This window comes from Coregonus clupeaformis, chromosome 30 (genome assembly GCF_020615455.1).
Source record: "Coregonus clupeaformis isolate EN_2021a chromosome 30, ASM2061545v1, whole genome shotgun sequence".
Lineage (NCBI taxonomy): Eukaryota > Metazoa > Chordata > Actinopteri > Salmoniformes > Salmonidae > Coregonus > Coregonus clupeaformis.
The window spans coordinates 25,773,175-25,787,836 of record NC_059221.1 but is presented as its reverse complement, the minus strand read 5'-3'; the positions used below and the strand labels follow the sequence as shown (position 1 = coordinate 25,787,836).

The following is a 14,662-nucleotide window of genomic DNA, read 5'->3' as shown; positions in this document are numbered from 1 at the left end:
ATTGACAAATACATTAAGTTTATGCAAAGAGTCAATATTTGCAGTATTGACCCTTCTTTTTCAAGACCTCTGCAATCCGCCCTGGCATGCTGTCAATTAACTTCTGGGCCACATCCTGACTGATGGCAGCCCATTCTTGCATAATCAATGCTTGGAGTTTGTCAGAATTTGTGGGTTTTTGTTTGTCCAGCCGCCTCTTGAGGATTGACCACAAGTTCTCAATGGGATTAAGGTCTGGGGAGTTTCCTGGCCATGGACCCAAAATGTCGATGTTTTTTTCCCCGAGCCACTTAGTTATCACTTTTGCCTTATGGCAAGGTGCTCCATCATGCTGGAAAAGGCATTGTTCATCAACAAACTGTTCTTGGATGGTTGGGAGAAGTTGCTCTCGGAGGATGTGTTGGTACCATTCTTTATTCATGGCTGTGTTCTTAGGCAAAAATGTGAGTGAGCCCACTCTCTTGGCTGAGAAGCAAACCCACTTATGAATGGTCTCAGGATGCTTTACTGTTGGCAGGACACAGGATTGATGGGAGCGCTCACCTTGTCTTCATCCGGACAAGGTGTTTTCCGTATGCCGTAAACAATCGGAAAGGGGATTCATCAGAGAAAATTACTTTACCGCAGTCCTCAGCAGTCCAATCCCTGCACCTTTTGCAGAATATCAGTCTGTCCCTGATGTTTTTCCTGGAGAGAAGTGGCTTCCTCGCTGCCCTTCTTGACACCAGGCCATCCTCCAAAAGTCTTTGCCTCACTGTGCATGCAGATGCACTCACACCTGCCTGCTGCCATTCCTGAGCAAGCTCTGCACTGGTGGTGCCCCGATCCCGCAGCTGAATCAACTTTAGGAGACAGTCCTGGCGCTTGCTGGACTTTATTGGGCGCCCTGAAGCCTTCTTCACAACAATTGAACCTCTCTCCTTGGAAGTTATTGATGATCTGATAAATGGTTGATTTAGGTGCAATCTTACTAGCAGCAATATCCTTGCCTTTTAACCCTTTTGTGCAAAGCAATGATGACGGCACGTGTTTCCTTGCAGGTAACCATGGTTAACAGAGTAAGAACAATGATTTCAAGCACCACCCTCCTTTTAAAGCTTCCAGTCTGTTATTCTAACTCAATCAGCATGACAGAGTGATCTCCAGCCTTGTCCTCGTCAACACTCTCACCTGTGTTAATGAGAGAATCATTGACATGAAGTCAGCTGGTCCTTTTGTGGCAGGGCTGAAATGCAGTGGAAATGTTTTTTTGGGATTAAGTTCATTTTCATGGCAAAGAGGGACTTTGCAATTCATTGCAATTCATCTGATCACTCTTCATAACATTCTGGAGTATATGCAAATTGCCATCATAAAAACTGAGGCAGCAGACTTTGTGAAAATGTATATTTGTGTCATTCTCAAAACGTTTGACCACGACTGTACATAGGGCTGCAGCCTCTAAGGTGCAGGGATGAGTAGCCGGCTAGTAACAGTGATTTAAGTTCAGGGCAGGGTACTGGCCAGAGGTCGGCTAGTGGTGACTATTTAACAGTCTCATGGCCTTGAGATATAAGCTGTTTTTAAGTCTCTCGGTCCCAGCTTTAAAACACCTGTACTGACCTCGCCTTCTGGATGGTAGCAGGGTGAACAGGCCGTGACTCGGATGGCTGAGGTCCTTGATGATCTTCTTGGCCTTCCTGTGACACCGGGTGACGTAGATGTCCTGGAGGGCAGGCAGTGTGCCCCCGGTGATGTGTTGGGCAGACCGCACCACCCTCTGGAGAGCCCTGCGGTTGCGGACGGTGCAGTTGCCGTACCAGGCGGTGATACAGCTCGACAGGATGCTCTCAATGGAGCATCTGTAGAAGTTTGTGAGGGTCTTAGGGGCCAAGCTGAATTTCTTCAGCCTCCTGTCTGTGTGGGTGGACCATTTCAGATTTTCAGTGATGTATACGCCGAGGAACTTGAAGCTTTTCACCTTCTCCACTGTGGCCCCATCGATGTGGATGGGGGCGTGATCCCTCAGCTGTCTCCTGAAGTCCACGATCAGCTCCTTTGTTTTGTTGACGTTGAGGGAGAGTTATTTTCCTGGCACCACTCGGCCAGGGCCCTCACCTCCTCCCTGTAGGCTGTCTCGTCATTGTTGGTAATCAGGCCTACCACTGTTGTATCGTCTGCAAACTTGATCATTAAGTTGGAGACGTGCGTGGCCACGCAGTCATGGGTGAACATGGAGTACAGGAGGGGGCTGAGCACGCACCCTTGTGGGGCCCCAGTGTTGAGGATCAGTGTAGCGGAGGTGTTGTTGCCTACCTTCACCACCTGGGGGGCGGTCCGTCAGGAAGTCCAGGATCCATTTGCACAGGGCGGGGTTCAGACCCAGGACCCCGAGCTTAATGATGAGCTTGGAGGGCACTATGGTGTTGAAGGCTGAGCTGTAGTCAATGAACAGCATTCTTACATAGGTATTCCTCTTGTCCAGATGGGATAGGGCAGTGTACAGTGCGATGGCGATTGCATCGTCTATGGATCTATTTGGGCGGTATGCAAATTGCAGTGGGTCTGGGGTGTCGGGTAAGGTAGAGGTGATATGATCCTTAACTAGCCTCTCAAAGCACTTCATGATGACAGAAGTGAGTGCTAACGGGCAATAGTCATTTTGTTCAGTTACCTTCACTTTCTTGGGTACAGGAACAATTGCGGACATCTTGAAGCAAGTGGGGACAACAGACTGGGATATGTCTGTAAACACTCCAGCCAGCTGGTCTGCACATGCTCTGAGGACGCGGCTAGGGATGCCGTCTGGGCCGGCAGCCTTGCAAGGGTTAACACGCTTAAATGTCTTACTCACATCGGCCACGGAGAACGAGAGCTCACAGTCCTTGGGAGCAGACCGCGTCGGAGGCACTGTATTTTATTCAAAGCGAAGAAGGTGTTTAGCTTGTCTGGGAGCAAGACGTCGGTGTCCGTGACGTGGCTGGTTTTCCCTTTGTAGTCCGTGATTGTCTGGAGTCCCTGCACTTTACGTCTCGTGTCTGAGCCATTGAATTGTGACTCCACTTTGTCTCTGTACTGATGTTTTGCCTGTTTGATTTCCTTACGGAGGGCATAACTGGACTGTTTGTACTCATTCATATTCAATATATCCAATAGCCACGGTTCCCCATTGAAGGCCTAGGTCTAATAGCCATGGTTCCCCACTGAAGGCCTAGGTCTAATAGCCACGGTTCCCCACTGAAGGTCCAATATCCCCGGTTCCCCACTGAAGGCCTAGGTCCAATAGCCACGGTTTGCCACTGCTCTCTCCCATCATCACAGGAGGGAGGGAGGGAGGGGAGGAGGGAGGGAGGGTGGGGGGGGGAGGGAGGGAGGAGGGAGGGAGGGAGGGAGGGTGGAGGGGGGAGGGGGGGGGGGGAGGGGAGGGAGGGAGGGAGGGAGGGAGGGAGGGAGGGAGGGAGGTGGGGAGGGTGGGTGGGGAGGGAGGGAGGAGGGTGGGGGAGGGTGGGTGGGGAGGGAGGGAGGGAGGGAGGGAGGTACGGTGGGTGGGGAGGTGGAAAGGAGAGAAAGAGACATCAGTAAAGTACTTTATTAGTAGTGATGTAGATGTAGATGTTACCATGTCAGTTTCCTGACTGTGGGCTGTTTCCTGTTTCTGTGGGTTCCTCTGGAGACTTCACCTTCAGTCGTCTGCCTTACCTGTCTGCCCTGTAGCCTGACAGTATATCAGTGTGTATTAGAGCTGGGACGATAAACTGACAATTATCGACACCGACCCACAAAGATCACTTATCACAGGCATTTTGGTGATATTGTCCATTACCATAAGTAGCCTATACTGGAGAAATGTGAGGTTTGAAATGAAATAACTTTGTTAACATGGGTGATTGTTAATGGGACAATTGATGGCTACAACCGTCAAAGTAGTAGTGGTAGTTTAAAGGAGAATTTTAAAGAACTGAGGTGCACATTAATGTTAGAAACCCATCCTTCTATTTATCATTATCACACCAATTCAGGCAATTTCTTGTAATATATATTTTTATCCACATCGCCCAGCTCTGAGTTTGGTTCCGCTCTACGTTTCCTCCTTCTTACATTGTAGGACACTCTTATCCAGAGAGACTACAGTAGTGAGTCATTTAGCAGACACTCTTATCCAGAGAGACTACAGTAGTGAGTCATTTAGCAGACACTCTTATCCAGAGAGACTACAGTAGTGAGTCATTTAGCAGACACTCTTATCCAGAGAGACTACAGTAGTGAGTCAAATTAGCAGACACTCTTATCCAGAGAGACTACAGTAGTGAGTCATTTAGCAGACACTCTTATCCAGAGAGACTACAGTAGTGAGTCATTTAGCAGACACTCTTATCCAGAGAGACTACAGTAGTGAGTCATTTAGCAGACACTCTTATCCAGAGCCACTAAAAGCTATATATTGTTCTTGATTGATGTTCTTGATTAATTGACTGATTGATTGATTGGTAAATTATCTGATTCATTAATTGACATCCTCCTCCTCCTCCCCTCCCCCTCCCCTCCTCCTCCCCCTCCTCCTCCCCTCCTCCTCCCCTCCTCCTTCTCTCCTCATCTCTTCCTCCATCCTCCTCCTCCCCTCCTCCTCTCCTCCATCCTCCTCCTCCCCTCCTCCTTCCCTCCTCCTCCCTCCTCCTCCCCCTCCTCCTCCCCTCCTCCTTCTCTCCTCATCTCCTCCTCCATCCTCCTCCTCCCCTCCTCCTTCCCTCCTTCTCCCCTCCTCCTCCCCTCCACCTTCCCTCCTCATCTCCTCCTCCATCTTCCTCCTCCCCTCCTCCTCCCCTCCTCCTTCCCTCCTCATCTCCTCCTCCTCCCCCTCCATCCTCCCCTCCTCCTCCCCTCCTCCTTCCCTCCTCATTCCCTCCTCATCTCCTCCTCCTCCCCCTCCATCCTCCCCTCCTCCTTCCCTCCTCATTCCTCCTCCATCCTCCTCCTCCCCCCCTCCTCCCCTCCTCCTTCCCTCCTCATCTCCTCCTCCTCCCCTCCTCCCCTCCTCCTCTACAGGTATGTCCACGCCCTCTACCTGGGCGCCCAGAGCCGTTGGCACGGCAACCGTGAGCGTGGTCACTTCCACTGGAGGTTGATGTTTGAGTGTGCTGACATAAACATGCTGAGGCTGCTGGAGGCCTTCCTGAAGAGCGCTCCTCAACTGGTGCTACAACTCAGCATCATGATACATGCCAAACAGGTTCTGCCACTACAGGGTGAGTCGCTGTGTGTGTGTGTGTGTGTGTGTGTGTGTGTGTGTGTGTGTGTGTGTGTGTGTGTGTGTGTGTGTGTGTGTGTTCGTCTTGCTATACTTGTGAGGACCGAACATAGATAAATTACCTTTCAAGTGAGGACATTTTGGCAAGTGAGGTCCAAAAAGCGGGTCCTCACTTGTTTTTGCTAGTAATGGCATCCTAGGGTCTAAGTTGCATAGTAATTACTGAAATGTGTGTTTTACTCTGTGCTCTTGGATGCCCTCTGAAGAGCACACACTGGTACTGCAGAGGAATTTTTTTATTGGACGGCAGAAAACTGGAAGATTTTTCTGATTGGACCAAGGGAAGCTGGCTCATCGATTTTTCTGATAGGCTACAATTCATCCATGTAGTGTATAGTTCAGTACAGCACATCGGTAAAGTAGAGTATAGTACAGTACAGCACAGTAGTACAGTGGGGCAGCAGGTAGCTTAGTGGGTAAGAGCGTTGTGCCAATAATAACCGAAAGGTCGCTGGTTCTAATCCCCGAGCAGACAAGGTGAAAAATCTGTCGATGTGCCCTTGAGCAAGGCACTTAACCCTAATTGCTCCTGTAAGTCGCTCTGGATAAGAGCGTCTGCTAAATGACTAATGTAATGTAAAGTAGAGTATAGTTCCCTTGCCAATTCAAAAAAGTAAATGCATCCTAGATTCAAGTGTTTTATTGAGATGTTCCTCTGGTATCTTTTTTATATATTGTTTTAAGGTTGGTATGGAACTGTTCATATGACCTTGTTGAATCATCTTTGGCGTTCAATAAAGGAGCCAGCTTCTAATAAATGTTGAATCCCACATGGGGGTCTGCCCTATGTTCCCTCAGCCCTATGTTCCCTCAGCCCTACGTTCCCTCAACCCTATGTTCCCTCAGCCCTATGTTCCCTCAGCCCTATGTTCCCTCAGCCCTGTGTTCCCTCAGCCCTACGTTCCCTCAGCCCTGTGTTCCCTCAGCCCTGTGTTCCCTCAGCCCTATGTTCCCTCAGCCCTGTGTTCCCTCAGCCCTACGTTCCCTCAGCCCTGTGTTCCCTCAGCCCTGTGTTCCCTCAGCCCTACGATCCCTCAGCCCTACGTTCCCTCAGCCCTGTGTTCCCTCAGCCCTATGTTCCCTCATCCCTATGTTCCCTCAGCCCTGTGTTCCCTCAGCCCTACGTTCCCTCAGCCCTACGTTCCCTCAGCCCTGTGTTCCCTCAGCCCTGCTTTCCCTCAGCCCTACGTTCCCTCAGCCCTGTGTTCCCTCAGCCGTATGTTCCCTCAGCCCTGTGTTCCCTCAGCCCTGTGTTCCCTCAGCCCTACGTTCCCTCAGCCCCACGTTCCCTCAGCCCTGTGTTCCCTCAGCCCTGTGTTCCCTCAGCCCTACGTTCCCTCAGCCCTACGTTCCCTCAGCCCTGTGTTCCCTCAGCCCTGCTTTCCCTCAGCCCTACGTTCCCTCAGCCCTGTGTTCCCTCAGCCCTGTGTTCCCTCAGCCCTACGTTCCCTCAGCCGTATGTTCCCTCAGCCCTGTGTTCCCTCATTACCCACTGAACCAATTTCAATATAAATTAGGTAGGTAGAAAAATGCTAATTATTTCAGCATCTACACAAATATGTAAGGATATATATGGGACCTACTCAACATGTTAAATCACTATGACCTTGACCTTTTGTCAATATTACAGCAGAATTGTATTTTTTAGATTGAGTAAAAGTAATGCTTAATCGGAGCAGTTCTATGAAAGGTACAAAAACCAAATGCAATAAACATCTGATCTGTTATTCATCGTCCTTATTTATTCATTCATGCAACAGTGGATCAACTCACCAAAAGACCTGTGTACATCAAGGATGTGAAATATTAATTTCTTAACATAACATCACGTTTTTGTCTATAATGTTCCTGTTTTCCGTTTTCACCCTTCTTAAACAGGGTTACATTCTGTGCAGCTCCAGAAATACTAGATATTGAGTGAATAAAAAAAAGTTAATCTCCTTTGGGTTGCAGACCCCTAGTTTATAACATAGGGCTGACGGAACATAGGGCTGAGGGATCATAGGGTTGAGGGAACATAAAGTTGAGGGAACATAGGGCTGAGGGAACATAGGGCTGAGGGAACATAGGGCTGAGGGAACATAGGGCTGAGGGAACATAGGGCTGAGGGAACATAAAGTTGAGGGAACATAGGGCTGAGGGAACATAGGGCTGAGGGAACATAGGGCTGAGGGAACATAGGGCTGAGGGAACATAGGGCTGAGGGAACATAAGGTTGAGGGAACATAGGGTTGAGGGATCATAGGGCAGAGGGATTATAGGGTTGAGGGAACATAGGGCTGAGGGATTATAGGGTTGAGGGAACATAAGGTTGAGGGAACATAGGGTTGAGGGATCATAGGGCAGAGGGATTATAGGGTTGAGGGAACATAGGGCTGAGGGATTATAGGGTTGAGGGAACATAAGGTTGAGGGAACATAGGGTTGAGGGATCATAGGGCAGAGGGATTATAGGAATGAGGGAACATAGGGCTGAGGGATTATAGGTTTGAGGGAACATAGGGCTGAGGGATTATAGGGTTGAGGTGACATAGGGTTGAGGGATTATAGGGTTGAGGGAACATAGGGCTGAGGGATTATAGGGTTGAGGGAACATAGGGCTGAGGGATTATAGGTTTGAGGGAACATAGGGCTGAGGGATTATAGGGTTGAGGTGACATAGGGTTGAGGGATTATAGGGTTGAGGGAACATAGGGCTGAGGGATTATAGGGTTGAGGGAACATAGGGCTGAGGGATTATAGGTTTGAGGGAACATAGGGCTGAGGGATTATAGGGTTGAGGGAACATAGCTGGCACAGGCACAAAGTAATAACATCTGATTTAAAACTAACCTTAACCATAACCACACTGCTAATCCTTACCTTATATTAAGACCATAAAACAAATGTTGACTTTGCAGCTGGCATATCTAGAGGAAATCGAGCAGTTCTGCCTCCGGGGCAAGATTCATAACAAACATCAACCTGCGACTGGGAGAGGCAATGTAAAATTGATAACGAAATTGTTTTGACAATTAACATGCTTTTTCTTGTTTCAAGCATGTTTTATTATCAAAAGGACAATATATCCATATACAATTGTACAATTTGTTTTTCAACATAACAGACATACAAAACATTATCACATTGGTATTTCAACTGTTTGTTACAGGAGGGGGTCGCAGTTCCGGAGTGACCCACTAGGTGTCATCCTCCGACAACCTTTAGGCACCTCCTCACTCACAGTCTGGACTAATCATTATCCTATTGGTGTCACCTGTGTCTACCTGTTCACCTGTGTCTACCTGTTCACCTGTGTCTACCTGTTCACCTGTGTCTACCTGTTCACCTGGCTCTACCTGTTCACCTGCGTCTACCTGTTCACCTGTGTCTACCTGTTCACCTGTGTCTACCTGTTCACCTGGCTCTACCTGTTCACCTGTGTCTACCTGTTCACCTGGCTCTACCTGTTCACCTGTGTCTACCTGTTCACCTGGCTCTACCTGTTCACCTGTGTCTACCTGTTCACCTGTGTCTACCTGTTCACCTGTGTCTACCTGTTCACCTGGCTCTACCTGTTCACCTGTGTCTACCTGTTCACCTGGCTCTACCTGTTCACCTGTGTCTACCTGTTCACCTGTGTCTACCTGTTCACCTGTGTCTACCTGTTCACCTGGCTCTACCTGTTCACCTGTGTCTACCTGTTCACCTGGCTCTACCTGTTCACCTGTGTCTACCTGTTCACCTGTGTCTACCTGTTCACCTGTGTCTACCTGTTCACCTGGCTCTACCTGTTCACCTGTGTCTACCTGTTCACCTGTGTCTACCTGTTCACCTGGCTCTACCTGTTCACCTGTGTCTACCTGTTCACCTGTGTCTACCTGTTCACCTGTGTCTACCTGTTCACCTGGCTCTACCTGTTCACCTGTGTCTACCTGTTCACCTGTGTCTACCTGTTCACCTGGCTCTACCTGTTCACCTGTGTCTACCTGTTCACCTGTGTCTACCTGTTCACCTGGCTCTACCTGTTCACCTGTGTCTACCTGTTCACCTGTGTCTACCTGTTCACCTGTGTCTACCTGTTCACCTGGCTCTACCTGTTCACCTGTGTCTACCTGTTCACCTGTGTCTACCTGTTCACCTGTGTCTACCTGTTCACCTGGCTCTACCTGTTCACCTGTGTCTACCTGTTCACCTGGCTCTACCTGTTCACCTGTGTCTACCTGTTCACCTGTGTCTACCTGTTCACCTGTGTCTACCTGTTCACCTGGCTCTACCTGTTCACCTGTGTCTACCTGTTCACCTGGCTCTACCTGTTCACCTGTGTCTACCTGTTCACCTGTCTACCTGTTCACCTGTGTCTACCTGTTCACTTGGCTCTACCTGTTCACCTGTGTCTACCTGTTCACCTGTGTCTACCTGTTCACCTGGCTCTACCTGTTCACCTGTGTCTACCTGTTCACCTGGCTCTACCTGTTCACCTGTGTCTACCTGTTCACCTGTGTCTACCTGTTCACCTGGCTCTACCTGTTCACCTGTGTCTACCTGTTCACCTGTGTCTACCTGTTCACCTGGCTCTACCTGTTCACCTGTGTCTACCTGTTCACCTGTGTCTACCTGTTCACCTGGCTCTACCTGTTCACCTGTGTCTACCTGTTCACCTGTGTCTACCTGTTCACCTGGCTCTACCTGTTCACCTGTGTCTACCTGTTCACCTGTGTCTACCTGTTCACCTGGCTCTACCTGTTCACCTGTGTCTACCTGTTCACCTGGCTCTACCTGTTCACCTGTGTCTACCTGTTCACCTGTGTCTACCTGTTCACCTGGCTCTACCTGTTCACCTGTGTCTACCTGTTCACCTGTGTCTACCTGTTCACCTGGCTCTACCTGTTCACCTGTGTCTACCTGTTCACCTGTGTCTACCTGTTCACCTGGCTCTACCTGTTCACCTGTGTCTACCTGTTCACCTGTGTCTACCTGTTCACCTGTGTCTACCAGTTCACCTGTGTCTACCTGTTCACCTGTGTCTACCTGTTCACCTGTGTATTTATGCCCTCACTTCCCTGTGTTCCCTTGCTCAGTTTTCTCTGCTAGTTTCTCAATGCTCAGCAGTGCTAACCCTCAAAATTGTCAAAGACTCCAGCCACCCTAGTCATAGACTGTTCTCCCTGCTACCGCACGGCAAGCGGTACCGGAGTGCCAAGTCTAGGTCCAAAAGACTTCTCAACAGCTTCTACCCCCAAGCCATAAGACTCCTGAACAGCTAATCATGGCTACCCAGACTATTTGCACTGCCCCCTCACCCCATCCTTTTTACGCTGCTGCTACTCTGTTAATTATTTATGCATAGTCACTTTAACTCTACCCACATGTATATATTACTTCAACAAGTACAGACCAGTATCCCTTCAACTATCTCAACTAGCCGGTGCCCCCGCACATTGACTCTGCACCGGTACCCCCCTGTATATATTGCCTCCCTACTGTTATTTTATTTTACTTCTGCTCTTTTTTTCTCAACACTTTTTTTGTTGTTGTTGTATTTTTACTTTTTTTGTAAAAAAAAAATGCACTGTTGGTTAAGGGCTGTAAGTAAGCATTTCATGTCTGCACCTGTTGTATTCGGCGCATGTGACCAATAAAATTTGATTTGATTTGATTTAATACTCTTGGAAGGATCCTGCTTGATTCTGTAAGTAGAATTGTTTTAACTTGTAAACTGTGTTGGTTCTGTCTGTCTTGTCATAGTTATTAGTAAGCTACCCAGCCTGCTTAAGAAGCGATTGCTACCCATTTCACACTGGACGCGGGTCCGGACACTTCTTTTGTTCTCTGCAGATTACAACTCAATAGGAGGGGGAGTGGCTACACTTGTGCTAGGCAATTAGCTTAGTGTTATTAGCACAACCTCTTTGTTCAGCGGCAGCTGTCCCCGAAACGAAGACTGTCCCCGAAACGAAGACTGTCCCCGAAACAAAGACAGTTCTGCCAAGTTGTTCTGCGGGAGTTAGTCGAGGGAGGCCCCGCTCTCTCGCTTCCCCAGATGTTTAGTTAATTTCATTCCGATCTCGTTTGCGTTATTGTAGCCTTTTCTGTAGCCTGTCAACTATGTGTCTGTCTATCCCTGTTCTCTCCTCTCTGCACAGGCCATACAAACGCTTCACACCGCGTGGCTGCTACCACTCTAATCTGGTGGTCCCTGCGCGCACGACCCACGTGGAGTTCCAGGTCTCCGGCAACCTCTGGAACTGCCGTTCTGCGGCCAACAAGGCAGAGTTCATCTCAGCCTATGCTACCCTCCAGTCTCTCGATTTCTTGGCGCTGACGGAAACATGGATTACCACAGAAAACACTGCTACCCCTACTGCTCTCTCCTCGTCTGACCATGTGTTCTCGCATACCAAGAGAGCATCTGGTCAGCGCGGCAGTGGCACAGGAATCCTCATCTCTCCCAAGTGGACATTCTCTCTTTTCCCCCTGACCCATCTGTCTATCTCCTCATTTGAATTCCATGCTGTCACAGTCACTAGCCCATTCAAGCTTAACATCCTTGTCATTTATCGCCCTCCAGCTTCCCTTGGAGAGTTCATCAATGAGCTTGACAAGTTCCTTTCCTGAGGATGGCTCACCCCTAACAGTTCTGGGTGACTTTAACCTGCCGACGTCTGCCTTCGACTCATTTCTCTCTGCCTCCTTCTTTCCACTCCTTTCCTCTTTTGACCTCACCCTCTCACCGTCACCCCCTACAAGGCAGGCAATACGCTTGACCTCATCTTTACTAGATGCTGTTCTTCTACATCTCACTGCAACTCCCCTCCAAGTCTCCGACCACTACTTTGTATCCTTTTCTCTCTCGCTCTCCTCCAACACTACTCACTCTGCCCCTACTCAGATGGTAATGCGCCGTCGCAACCTTCGCTCTCTCTCTCCCGCTATTCTCTCCTCTTCCATCCTATCATCTCTTCCCTCTGTTAAATCCTTCTCCCTCCGGTCTCCTGATTCTTCCTCCTCGACCCCTCTCTCCTCCCTTTCTGCATATTTTGACTCTCTATGTCCCCTATCCTCCCGGCCGGCTCGGTCCTCCCCTCCTGCTCCGTGGCTAGACGACTCATTGCGAGCTCACAGAACAGGGCTCCGGGCAGCAGAGCGGAAATGGAGGGAAACTAGACTCCCTGCGGACCTGTCATCTTTTCACTCCCTCCTCTCTACTTTTTCTTCCTCTGTTTCTGCTGTTAAAGCCATTTTCTACCACTCTAAATTTCAAGCCTCTGCCTCTAATGTGACGGCCGGCTGCCCAACAACCTGCCCGCTTGACCCTATCCCCTCCTCTCTTCTCCAGACCATTTCCGGAGACCTTCTCCCTTACCTCACCTCGCTCATCAACTCATCCTTGACCGCTGGCTATGTCCCTTCCGTCTTCAAGAGGGCGAGAGTTGCACCCCTCCTCAAAAAACCTACACTCGATCCCTCCGATGTCAACAAGTACAGACCAGTATCCCTTCTTTCTTTTCTCTCCAACTCTTGAGCGTGCCGTCTATAGCCAACTCTCCTGCTATCTCTCTCAGAATTACCTTCTTGATCCTGACCAGTCAGGTTTCAAGACTGATCATTCAACTGAGACTGCTCTTCTCTGTGTCATGGAGGCTCTCCGCACTGCTAAAGTTAACTCTCTCTCCTCTGCTTTTATCCTTCTAGGCCTATCTGCTGCCTTTGATACTGTGAACCATCAGATCCTCCTCTCCACCATCTCCGAGTTGGGCATCTCCGGCACTGCTCACTCTTGGATTGCGTCCTACCTGACAGGTCGCTCCTACCAGGTGGCGTGGCGAGAATCTGTCTCCGCACCACGTGCTCTCACCACTGGTGTCCCCCAGGGCTCAGTTCTAGGCCCTCTCCTATTCTCTCTATACACCAAGTCACTTGGCTCTGTCATATCCTCACATGGCCTCTCCTGTCATTGCTACGCAGACGACACACAATTAATTTTCTCCTTTCCCCCTTCTGATAACCAGGTGGCGAATCGCATCTCTGCATGTCTGGCAGACATATCAGTGTGGATGTCGGATCACCACCTCAAGCTGAACCTCGGCAAGACGGAGCTGCTCTTCCTCCCGGGGAAGGACTGCACGCTCCATCACGGTTGACAACTCCTCCCAGAGTGCAAAGAACCTTGGCGTGACCCTGGACAACACCCTGTCGTTCTCCGCTAACATCAAAGCGGTGACCCGATCCTGCAGGTTCCTGCTCTACAACATTCTATAGAACAAATATAAGATCATTAAAATAAAAAAGGTTCAGTCATGTTCTAAAAGTATGATGAAAACAGGCAGATAGAACCTGTGATCCAGAAACTGCCTAGCAACCACTGGTCCTCACTAGACTGGTGAACCTGCGTGTCTATTTTTTTAACTGTGGATTTTATTTCAGGTTTTGACGTGATATCAGTGTTTGTGGGACCACTTAGTGCTGGAATGAGGTGTCTGTTTTGTTCCCAATTCTATCAGAAATGATGGTCCTCAGTTGAAGGTGCTGTGTCGAGGTCCTCACTATTATAGGAAGACGTGTGTGTGTGTGTGTGGCTTTCTCTCTTGTTTTTAGTTTTTGTCTCTCTCTGTCAGTGTCTCTTTTACTTGACCTCATTCATCATTAGTTCAAGTACTTGCATCATTGTCTGCATTTTAAATAAGATGTGCAAATAGTTAAAGTACAAAAGGGAAAATAAATCAACATAAGTATAGGTTGTATTTACAATGGTGTTTGTTCTTCACTGGTTGCCCTTGTCTTGTGGCAACAGGTCACAAATCTTGCTGCTGTGATGGCACACTGTGGTATTTCACCCAATTGATGTTGGAGTTGATCAAAATTGGATTTGTTTTCAAATTCTTTGTGAGTCTGTGTAATCTGAGGGAAATATGTGTCTCTAAAATGTTCATACATTTGTTAGGAAGTGCAGCTCGGTTTCCACCTCATTTTGTGGGCAGTGTGCACATAGCCTGTCTTCTCTTGAGAGCCAGGTCTGCCTACGGCGACCTTTCTCAATAGCAAGGCTATGCTCAGTGAGTCTGTACATAGTCAAAGCTTTTCCTTAATTTTGGGTCAGTCACGGTGGTCAGGTATTCTGCCACTGTGTACTCTCTGTTTAGAGCCACACAGCATCCTAGTTTGCTAAGTTTCTTTGTTAATTTTTTCCAATGTGTCAAGTAATTATCTTTTTGTTTTCTCATGATTTGGTTGGGTCTAATTGTGTTGCTGTCCTGGGGCTCTGTGGGCTCTCTCTCTCTCTCTCTTTCTCTCTCTCTCTCTCTCTCTCTGTCTGTCCCTCTCTCTCTCTCTCCTCTCTGTCTCTCTCTCTCTCCTCTCTGTCTCTCTCTCTCTCCTCTCTGTCTCTCCTCTCTGTCTC

The 14,662-nt window shown here is 48.8% G+C and overlaps 1 protein-coding gene across 1 annotated transcript in view; it reads left to right on the top strand.

Annotated features, from left to right (window-relative positions):
* LOC121546821 (XK-related protein 7-like) overlaps positions 1 to 14,662 on the top strand; it is a 69,637-nt gene that overhangs the window by 40,514 nt on the left and 14,461 nt on the right. The window contains exon 2 of the mRNA XM_041858069.2: positions 5,023 to 5,222. Coding sequence (XP_041714003.2) covers positions 5,023 to 5,222 — 200 coding nt within the window. The remainder of the gene's footprint in view (positions 1 to 5,022; positions 5,223 to 14,662) is intronic.